Here is an 11,877-nt window from a genome sequence, read left to right on the forward strand (position 1 = left end):
AGGGTATCAGGGATTTTATTTCTGTATTTTTAACTTTGTTAGCCACCCCGATTGTTCTCAGAGGGGCGGGATATTATTATTATTATTATTATTATTATTATTATTATTATTATTATTATTATTATCTTCTTCTATAACAGGACATACCCATTGCATGGTCTACTTCACAGAAAAGAATGGGAAATCTTTATGATGCATGCATCACAGTTCCTATACTACATCTGTGTGCTCCTTCATTGGTAGAGAACTTTTTTAATCTAATGAATTCTCTTTTATTTTCATTTCATATTTATAACAATATGGCCAATAGGAAGGGATTGCAGAGTTAATGTTCTGAAGGACCACTCATTCCCTATCTCTTGGCCAAATTCCCTTAAACTTTCTCAGCAATGCATTGTTGATGTTGCTGTTGTTGTTGTTGTTGTTGTTGTTGTATGTCTTCAAGTTTTTTCTGACTTATGGGATTTTCTTGACAAAATTTGTTCAGAGGGGGTTTGCCTTTGCCTTCCTCTGAAGCTGAGTGAGTGACTTGCCAAAGTCATCCAGTGGGTTTCCATGACCGAGCAGGGATTCAAACCGTAGTCTCCACAATCATAGTCCAGCACACAAATCAGTACAACACACTATCTCTGCTTAACAACGCTACTTCTTTTCTAAGCATAGAATTGTTTTTAACAAACCACCAATCTAAGGCCCTTTCATCTTACAATAAATATACAAGTTTATAGAAACAAAGATATCTTTGAATATAGCAGCAACTTCAAAGGAAGGAAAATCATTTCATCATTGACCCTACTTAGTTTAGCTTGTAAACTTTTATCTTTTATAGGACAACCTCTGGGATTGGCTGGTTTAACTTCTAACATATCAAAACCTTTTGAATGTGCATCTTCAACAGTTTATAACACTATGCTCATATTATTCTAACCTAATTTTCTAACCCTGTAGGCATTCTAGTACCAGGCTTATGTTGGAACTCACATTTTAAAAAGTAATTCTAGGGCGAGATCAATTTGGAGCAAGACTGCCTTGTTGAAGCATACGCCAACATCTGGCCACAGTTCCAATTTAAGGCACGCCCTCCCTTCCCCCTACATCTGCTATTAGCCACGTAGTGAAAACTTTCGGGAAATCGTACTTACTAGAATATGAAAAGACAAGTGCTGTATCAGACAAAATTCCTATGAAGTCCAGCAATCTATTTCCACAGTAGCAAGCCACATGCTAGGACCTTTCATTTACTCATACTTCCCAGAAACTAGTATTCAGAGGCACACAGCCTGTGATTCTGCAGTGGCAGCATATAGCCGTCACCACCACAAATAATCACTGGCAACCTATGAAAATGTATTTCCCTTTATTTATCATTGCTGAGCACCCAATTGGTTGAACGGCCAAACCCAAAGGGTGTTCAGCAATGGCTCTTCTTCATCCTTGAGAAAAGTGACCAGTGGGGTGCCGCAGGGTTCTGTCCTGGACCCAGTGCTATTCAACATCTTTATCAGTGACTTGGATGGAAGAATAGAGGGCATGCTTATCAAATCTGCAGATGACACAAAATTAGGAGGAATAGCTAATGACAATTCAAATGACCTAAAAAGATTAGAAAGTTGGGCCAAAGTTAACTGTGGAGCTGAACAGACCACCCCTAAGGGGTGGCCTTCAGCCACCTCTGTCTTTGCCGGATCGGGGCCATGGCGAGTACACGCTGCAGTCCCAATCTGGCCTTTCCAAAGCACAAAAAGGAGCCGCAAAAATCTGCCCACAGCACCAGAGGAGTGCCGTGATGCTGCCCACCATGCGATGGGATGTGTGGCATCATGCTGGCATGGAGGCAGAGTTGGGGCATACATCATGCCCCCACTCCACTCTAATGCCAGCGTCTGTCAAGGTTGAAAATGAATTTCAACATGGACAAGTGTAAGGAGCTTATCACATGAACAAATAAACCGGCTTAGCTTTTCTAGTTTGAATTCAGGATCCGGGATGCTCCCAGATGTTCATACCTAAATCGCCACCTATCTACGCAGGATGCCGCCTCTTGGATGCATCCCAGGTCCAAGCCTCGCTCAGCCAGCACTTTTTCAAAGTTGGGGAGCTTCTGACTCCAAAAATTGTCTGGCTGAGTGAAGCTTCGGCCTAGGATGCATCCGGGCGGCAGCATCCCACGTAGATAGGCAGCAATTTAGGTATGATAATGTGTGGGGGCATGCCAATAAACTTGTTTTCTGCTACTCCAGAGAATAGGACACGGAACAATGGATGCAAGCTCCAAGAAAAGAGATTCCACCTCAACATTAGAAGGAACCTCCTGACAGTGAGAGCTGTTTGACAGTGGAACACACTCCCTCGGAGTGTAGTGGAGTCTCCTTCTTTGGAGGTTTGTAACAGAAGTGAGATGGCCATCTGTCAGGGGTGTTTTGATTGTGAGTTCCGGCATGGCAGGGGGTTGGATTGGATGGCCCTTGCGGTCTCTTCCAACTGTATGATTCTATGTCCTAAATCTCCCACCATTCAACTTCAGTTGTTGGCCCTGGCTCTAGTATTATGTGAGACAGAAAGAATAAAATAAAATCACCCCATCTATTTTCTCCAAATTGCACATAGTGTTGAATATTTCTATCATGTCACTCTTACCCCTCAAGGTGAATGGATCAAAACTATGAAATTCTATCCTGCCAAATGCTCACTTATTCTAATACTTATGTGTTTAGCCTGTGCAATATTGCATCTGTACTTAGAAGGTTCTTTGGAAAACTTAAAAAAACACATTGGTAATATGGAATGTTCCTGGCTGTAGTTCTTGTCAGCCATCCCATTTCTGGAAACTCCATTCCATTACCTTGTCCCAACCTTTTCACGTATCTTTCCTCTTCTATCAATCAATGGCCAGTGAGAATGCTCAGTCCACATTTGGCTCTCTTGCACCCCACTCCTGTGCTGCCTTTGCATTTTTTTTAAACTTAGGGGCTCAATAGATGGGCAGCAAAACGCTGCCCCTGTTTGGCCCAGATTGTTGCCGCAGCAACTAACAATCCGTTCCCTCTCAGGAGCAAAAAGAAGCTGCTGAAAGCAGCCTCCTGTATGGGTCACAATTGGTGCCCCATGACTGCACCCCTTCCAGCGCTGTATGGGCGCTGCGCCATGCTCACATAATCCTGCCCCTCCCGGCGGACTAGGGCTTCTGGGCATGTAAATGCCCAGCCTCATCTAGTCCTAGTTCGCTGGCAGGAAGGTGCAAATCACCCTTCTGTACTACCCCTAAGTATTCACTGTACTTCTGCAAACCTCAGGACTTCCTCAAGCCTCCCAATATTGTCTACATAAGCAATGTCATGCTTGGCCTTCCAAAATAAGACTAATAAAGCATAAGAATCAGAGCCCTCCCTCTAGTACATCAGCGATGGTCCAGGCCTCAGAGGGAGAGAAGAACTGCTGGACCTGATCCCTTCCCCACCACCATTCCCTTCTCCTTTTGTGTCATGGTCTTTTTAGATTGTAAGCCTGAGGGCAATGGACCGTCTAATTAAAAATAATAATTGTAAGCCACTCTGAGAGCCTTTAGGGCTGAAATGTGGGGTATAAATATCGTAAATAATAAATAATAAGGTAACTGAATATCGCTTCACAGTTTGCAAATGCTGTACCAGTAGTGCAGAAGTAGCGGTTGTGTGGCCTCCCAGATGTTGTTGGATTCCGGCTCCCGTCACTCCCCAGGTATGCTAACTCCAAAACAAAAGAACAAGGTATTCTTCTCAGTCATTACTAGGACCATAGCACTGACTCCTATGTTATGTTTTCAAGTTCTCAACAACAACTGTTCAGTAAGTTGCAATATATGTAATGCTACCCTTACAATATACATCTTCTGAAGTTCAAAAACAGTCTTATCTGTTGTAGAAAATTGTTTTAAATCTTTCCTCTTTATTTTGCACTTTGAATAATTGCACTGCATATGAATAATACAATTACGTACATGAGGTAGTTTATGTATCAAGATTCTTTTGCTTGGTTTTTTTTAAGTGCACTCTTGAAAGCACCAAGTTCTGCTGTTTTAAACTTAAAAGGAAATCTGCAGCCTCAAACAATTTGCATAAAGCTGCATCTCGACTTCAAGGGTAGGTTCCCCACTCCATTGAAGTCAAGTGGCATTTGCCTTTAACTTTAGCATAAGGAATGGCAACCATGATGTGGAAAACATCAGAACTTGAAAGAAAAGCAAACTTTTCTCAAACTGATGTTGAACTTGAAATAAAACTTTTGTTTAAAAAGGAATCGCTTATGAAGAAGGTCCTCGAGAGAACCCTTAGAAATTCAAAAGCTTCTATATGTCAGATGATCCGACAGGGGAAAAAAGAAAGTTAGAGACATGAAAAGCCAGTGTTATAGTGTGTACAGCAGAGACCCTACTAAAATAATTAGTATGCTAAAGAACAGAACATTTAATACAAAGATAGTTGCATAGCTATAAACCTTTGAATTAGGTTTGCCTTTAAAATGCACAGGATAAAGCAAGTGAAGGGATCTTGTAGCATCTTTGGGACTAACTGAAAAAAGAAATTGGCAGCATGAGCTCTTGTACACTTAAGTTTATTTTCTCAGATGCATTTGGTGGAGTGAAAAGCCAGGGACATATATATGCCATTAGTGTGTGGGAATGTCAATTCAAATTCAGGATCTTCTGTGTAAGAGAATAAAGTGCCAAGTCCAGTTTTAGCGACAGTCATTGGGGGACAATGACAGTGGAAGCTGTAGCCTGTAAGTAAGGAGAATGAATGAGTGTGGGAAACAGAAAGTGATGTGATGAACAAGTCAAGGGCGTCCTCATGAGGATGGGGGTTAGATAGTGTTAAAATGTGTGTAGTGTGTCAGGAAATCATTTTTGTTGTTGTTCAATCTACTGTTGATGGACTGTGGTCTGTGGATAAATTCAAATTCTACTGTTTCTCTTTCCAATCTTCCGTTGTAGTTCTTTTGTTCAGGGACTGCTGTTCTGAGGTCTGAGGTGGAATGTCAGGCAGACCAAAATATTCTGCTACTGGTTTTTGTGTATTCCCCTTCCTAATGTCTGTTTTATGTCAATTTATCCTATGGCAGTGGAACTAGCCTGTTGCCCAATGTAGAGTGTTAGTGGTTGCAGTAGCTGGGCTGCTGCAGTCCAATGCAAATATTGTTAGCTGCCCTCATGTTGACCTCAACTCATGGTGACCCTGTTGAGACATCTCCAAAAACCTTGTCCTACACTGGTCTGCTCAGGTCCTGTAAATTTAGGGCCTGAACAGACAGGCCAAAATAAAGCTGCTTCAGGTCACTTTAGAGGCATGCTGTTTAAATGATGCATGCATCCTAAGAGTCCAGAAGCTGTGCCAAAGCCATGCTCCAGTCCTAAGGACCGGAGCGCAGCTTTAACACAGCTTCTGGCCTCTTAAGATGCATGTGTCATTTAAACAGCATACCTCCAAAGTGACCCGAAGCAGCTTTATTTTGGCTTGTCTATTTCGGCCCTTATTCCCATGGCCTCCCTGACTGAATCCAATAATCTGTCTTGCAGTCTTCCTCTTTGTGCTGTCTTCTACCTTCCCTAGCATTATTGTCTTTTCTAGTGAGTCATGCCTTCTCATGATGTAACCAAAGTATGACAGCCTTAGTTTTGTCATCTTTGTTAGAAAAAAATTATTTTGGGTGAAGTCTCTTGCCCCGTGGTTCCAAACTGGATGTAAATGCAGTCTCTCTGGAACTCAGGATCAAAGCAAACTCCAACACAACCTTCAGCTTGCTAATGCCTAGTGAAACAGTTGCTTAATTAAAGAAACAAATACTAGCAAGCTTCACTCAGTGAGGGCTTTTATTGTCTTAGTTGCTATATACATGAGCTAATAGCTAAATACTGTATGACACATCTTTCTTTCAAAGTCCATACTCACAGAAAAAAAACCTTGAACATAAGATCAGTCTTTGTTCTCTCATAAGAATAAACATTCCCACGAAGTCATCACGTAAGTCCAGCCTCTTTCCCACCAGTTACCATGCAACATAGGAACCAATCACAGTACAAACAAAAACATGTCTTGTTTAAATTTTGTCTCGTTTGTTGTCCTTGAACACTTTGTCTTCCAGCCTAGACTTTTTGCCTTCAGCTGCAACTACTTTTTACTTTAGCAAACCATTGTCACATCTGAACATTTTAAAATACAAATATACAATAACAATCTTGACTTCCAGAAAGTACTCAGGCTTTATGTGATCAAGGGCCTATTTGCTTGTCTTTTTGACTGTCCATGGTATCCTCAGAACCTTTTTCCAGCACCACATTTCAAATGATTTTATTTTATTTCTGTCAGCTTTCTTCAATGTCCAGCTCTCACATCCATTCACGGTAATGGGAAATTTAATGGTTTGGATAAGTCAGACTTCAGTAAGTTGTACATCTTTACACTTTAGGGACTCATCCAGTTCTTTCATGGCTGCCCTTCCAAGTCTTAGGTGCGTTACAGACCATCCGTTTGGGGCGGCCTGTATCCGGCCCTTTCCCTACCGGATCGGGGCCTCAGCTGCCACAGTGGCAGCCTCTGAGGCCCTGATCCGCTGCTTTCCAGGCTGCAGGGAAGCGGCAAAAGGCCGCTTCCCTGCGGCCTGGAAAGGGGTGTCCTTGGGGCTTCATGCCCCAAGGACACCCGATGGCAGCGGGGACCAAGAGAAAGGGGCCGCTTGGTCCCTTTCTGATTTGTGTCGCTTGCGCAGCCGTGTAGAGGCTGCGCCAGCGACGCAAATCTTGGAAGGAGCTCTGAAAAGGTGCTCCTTCCTGCACTGCCAAAAGAGCGCACCAGGCACTCTTGAGCAGCGCAAGTACATCACTTCCGCGTTGCCTCATTTGGAGGTGGCGCAGTGGTGACATAGCAATGGTGGTGCCCTTGTGTATAGGGCGTCGCCATTTTTACAGACCCAGTCTGTACTAGGGTTAGGGGCGTCACTTCCTGATGCCCCTTCCTAACCCTAGCACATCCTGGGGACATACTATAGGCGTGTCTGTAACACGCCCATGTCTTCTTCTTATTTCTTGATTGTAGTCTCGCTTCTGATCAATGTTTAATCCAACATACAGAAAATGCTTGACAATATACTAGATATCACTGGGCCTGTTACTAATGACAGTAATTAAGGGAGAATATTCCTTTTTCTTGGGTGTGCTTTCCTCAAGGCAACAATTAAACCAATAATGTGTAGCTGGGAAAGCAACAGTGCTGGAACTCTGAATAAATGATGGAATATGACTGATTTGTCTTGCCTTTCCCCCCTCAGATCCACATTAGGTGGTGCTCAGAATGACTGAACTTTGGGGAAGCTGGGCAAGGTGTCATCTAGTAGGACTATACTGATAGACTCTCTAAGTCAGTTTTCCAGTCCTCCAGTAACCACTTTGAAACCCTTGACTGCTTCATCTCTTGATATGATATGGACCCACCCCCTGCTCTCTTATTTTGTTCCTGAAATGTCAGAGAATGGATGTTCCTGACCTGGCAACTCAAAGCTGCCAGAAGGGCACTGGCACTCAACCTTAAACAAGAGAAGTGAAGTAGCAGTAGTAGGTATCACTAGTATCTTTGTTTCCCCAGGATGCTTCTGAATCCTTGTAGAGATGGGCTCAGAGAGATTCTGGGGAAATGAATATTGTGTCTTTAAAATTATCATAAAACAATTAACTATAGAACAATACACATTAAAATACATTATCAACCATCAAATCAGGTTGTTGAAAAGCTTCCCTGAACAAAGATGTTGTCAGATGTGGAATATATGTTTAATTGGGAAGAGGATTACCCCAACATTTGGAGTAATGCTGACAGTCCCCCTGACCAGTTCTTTGGGTAACAACCTCTTATTTTAGGTCTTAAGTCATAGTGAGTTGCTCTTCTTTGTGGTCTCTATTTCCATGATTGCCTTCTCCTCCTCTTCCCAGTTGAACATATATCCCACATCTGGCAACATCTTGATCTTGAACATCCAGCCTGCTCTCCAGCCATTGCTGTAGTTTCTCCTCCAGCCTTGTCACTGATTCATTTTGCTCCTTTCTCCAGTTTGACCCCTTGGCCAAATACATAAAGTCATGGTTACAGTTTATCCTTCCAGCTATTCCAGCTGGAAGGATAAACTTCTATCTTCATGCACTATATAAAGCTCCTTCTCTTTAACCTCAGCCTTGGTCTTTCACTTTCATTTGAGAAGCAAAACAAGAGCTTGGGTGCTTCGGAGCTGTTAAAGAGCAGGGGTTGTTTTCAGTAGGCAAAAATTTTAAGGCTAATATATTTAAAACTGGGTCTGTCTCATGAAATCAGTGTTGTTTCTTTTTACTGTCTCATTTCATTGGGGTGACATCAGCCTGCCAACATTCTAACCATCTGTCAGTTTATAAGGGCCCATTTTCTCTTATAATTAGCAGTCTGCCCTCTGGTATGCACACAGAAATTCACTTGCAGCCATACACCAATGGTGATGGGAGAGAAGACAATCATTCTAAGCCAGAATGACAGCTGACAGAGACCAACCATCAAGGAAAGCCAGTTTTACTCCAGAAATATTTGCTCAGCCAAATCTCCAAACAGAAAAAAAATATACAGATATATTAATGTAGGATCCAGTTGTGGACATGTAGCAAGGACATGGTTGGCTCCCTTGATATGACAGTCCTGCTGTTCTTATTATGTTTACATTTGTCTTCTTCTTCTTTTCTTTCTTTCTAATGAGCAGTGTGACAATAACCCTGTAAAGAAAATGAAAGACAGGAAGTTGACTACTGGCCAAGCTTCATATCTGGGCAGGTTTCAGATGGATTTTCAGTACACCAATGCTACATTTTAGCCTTTTAATTGCACTGCCTCTGGCTTTATTTATATTCAGCTACATAGTTGCATATTACATTTATGTCATTACATTTATCCATTCACCTAAAAACTGCCTTTATTGGATCCTGTTTTCTTGTGAATTGTCATTATAGTGAGTTTGCCATATCAGCAGGCTAGCCATCCATGGCCTGGAGCTCCTGCAGATCACTCTGCCTTACATTAGCCAATCATGACATGGTTACCATATCACCTAACCTTCACTTCTCCAGGCTAAACATACGCAGCTCCCTAAGTCTCTGCTCATAAGGCATGATTTCCAGACCCTTCACCATTTACGTTGCCCTCCTCTGGACATGCACCAGCTTGTCAACATCTCTTTTTGAACTGCAGTGCCCAGAACTAGACACAGTATTCCAGGTAAGGCCTGACCAAAGCAGAATAGAGTGGCACTATTATTTCCCTTGGTCTAGATACTATACTTCTACTGATGCAGCCTAGAATTGCATTGGCTTTTTAAGCTGCTCCATCAAACTGTTGGCTCATGTTCAACTTCTAGTCTATCAGGACACCTAGATCCCTTTCACATGTACTATTTTCAAGCATAAGTGTGGCTGTCCTCCCAGCATTCCTCCCCATTGGCTCTCTGGCAGTAATAATAGTTCAATAACTTCTAGGGGAACTGACCAAGTACCCCCTGTATTAAAATTGTTGTGTGCCTTCAAGTTGTTTCCGACTTATGGTGACCCCCAAGAAGACAGACTTATCATGGGGCTTTCTTGGCAAATTTCTTCAGAGGAGGTTTTGCCATTGCCTTCCTCTGATACTGAGAGAATGTGACCTCTCAAGTTCACCCCATGGGTTTCATTCCTGAGTGGGAATTTGTTGTTGTTTTTAATTTTATTGAGATAATATTATTAAAACCAAGTTGTGAATTTCTTAATTTTTTTAAAAAATAAATTACTATACTGACTAATACATTAATAATAATAATAATAATAATAATAATAATCTATTTATTTATAGCCCGCTTTTCCTTGGCAGATCAAAGCGGGTTACACAAAAGTACACAAATATACACTTTACAAACAGTAATCACATAAAGATCCAAATCAATATATAAACTATTAAAAACAGTATTAAAAGTACAAGATTAAAACATTGTCTTTTCCTGACTCATATACTGCCTCTGGATATGATTTTTTCTTTAATTGCTCTTCTTGTATGTCCATTCTCTACTGGCATATGTTTTCTTTTTACTTTTATCTTGTTTTGTTCTTGGTTCCCCCCCCCCCCTTATCATAGATTACTTTCCTTCATTTTTCTTCTCTTTGCTTCTTCAGAAGAGTTCTCTTTTAGAACATGTGCGTTGTTTTCCCCTCTGTTTAAATCTATAATCACCTATCCTCTGGTTCTCTGAATGGAGTAGAGAGAATGCAAACAGTCCTATAGAAAATCCTTAATAACAACAATGATAATAGAAATAATTTTTAAAACATACAATAGAAAGGACTGGGAAGAGTGGGAAGAGTCCCAAGGTAAATCTAACTGAACATTTAATTTTACTTATAATTTCCCACTTCTTTTTTCCCTCCTCCTTTACCTTCTCACATTTCTACTTCCCGAGGCTGAGTGGGAATTTGAACCTTGGTTTTCCAAAGGCTTATTCCAGCACTAAAACTACATCACCACAATGGCTCTCAACATTTTTGTTGATCCACAAACCACTACTTCCCATTGTTGTTGTTGGAGCCCTGGTGGTGCAGCAGTTACATGCCAATACTGCAGTCACAAAGTTGTGAGTTTGATCCCAGGGACTCCAAGGTTTACTCAGCCTTCCATCATTTAGTAAGTAGGTAAAATAAGCACCCATCTTGTTTGGGGGCAGTTGGCTTACGTATTGTAAACCGCTTAGAGAGTGCCGAGTTCACTGATAAGTGATATAGAAATGTAAATGCTATTGTTGTTGTTGTGTGCCTTCAAGTCGTTCCAATTTAAGGCAACACTGAGGTGAAGCTATCATGGGGTGTTCTTGGCAACTTTCTTCAGAGAGCGAGTTTGCCACTCTGAGGCTGAGAGAGTGTGACTGCCCAGTGGGTTTCCATGGCCGAGCTGAGACTCGAACCCTGGCCTCCAGTTAGAATCCCACACTGTCTCTCAATATTTTTATTGACCCACAAACCACTGCCTCCCATTGTTGTTGTGTGCCTTTAAGTCAGTTCTAATTTATGGCAACCCCTGAGGTGAACCTATCTTTTGTGGGCAACATTGTTCAGAGGGGGTTTGCCATTGCCATCCTCTGAGGCATTTTGTTGACCCACAAACCACTACCTCCTGTTGCTGTTGTTACTGTATGCCTTTAAGTCAGTTCCAGTTTATGGCAATCAGGAGGTGAACCTGTCATGGGGTTTTCTGGGCAACTTTCTTCAGAGGGGGGTGGTTTGCCATTGCCATCCTCTGAGGCTGAGAGTGTCATTCGCACAGTGTGGGTTTCATGTGCAGTCAGAATCCCAACGCTCAAACCACTACACCACACTGTCTCTCAACAATACATGACTGAAACATAATGCACTGTGTGTGGTGCATGGCTGCAAGTGAATACATTACTGAAACATAATGCATTGTGTATGGCTGCAAGTGTATGGTGTGTACTGTATAAGCTTTTGTTATGTTTTGTTTTTTGTCCCAAAGCGGCCACCGTAGCAGAGAACGGGGGGAGCGAACACTAGCGCGAAATGGCGGCCGCCAGCGCCGCCGCCAACCTTAGAGCTAGGATTCCGGTCGCGCACGCGCAGTTTGAGTTGCGTGGCCCGCGCGCGCTTGGGTTGCGTGCTCGTTCCCGTGCGCGCGCGCGCGCTTTTTTCAATCCTCTTCTGTCTTCTTCCCTCCTTTCGGTTTGTGTCTTCTTCTTCTTCTTCTTCTTCCTGGAGAGAGGGGCGAAGAGTGGCAGCCATGAGCCTCTGGGTGGACAAGTACCGCCCTTCCTCCCTTAGCAAGCTGGACTTCCACCGGGAGCAGGCGGCGCAGCTCCGGAACCTGG

General features: G+C 42.5%; 2 protein-coding genes across 4 annotated transcripts in view; one reads left to right on the forward strand and one right to left on the reverse strand.

Annotated features, from left to right (window-relative positions):
- Positions 1-11,877, reverse strand: part of LOC121925367 (stAR-related lipid transfer protein 13-like) — a 1,219,986-nt gene that overhangs the window by 375,662 nt on the left and 832,447 nt on the right. The gene's annotated exons all lie outside the window — the stretch shown is intronic.
- RFC3 (replication factor C subunit 3) overlaps positions 11,665-11,877 on the forward strand; it is a 16,398-nt gene continuing 16,185 nt past the window's right edge. The window contains exon 1 of the mRNA XM_042457438.1: positions 11,665-11,875. Coding sequence (XP_042313372.1) covers positions 11,790-11,875 — 86 coding nt within the window. The 5' untranslated portion in view covers positions 11,665-11,789. The remainder of the gene's footprint in view (positions 11,876-11,877) is intronic.

Source organism: Sceloporus undulatus, chromosome 3 (genome assembly GCF_019175285.1).
Source record: "Sceloporus undulatus isolate JIND9_A2432 ecotype Alabama chromosome 3, SceUnd_v1.1, whole genome shotgun sequence".
NCBI lineage: Eukaryota > Metazoa > Chordata > Lepidosauria > Squamata > Phrynosomatidae > Sceloporus > Sceloporus undulatus.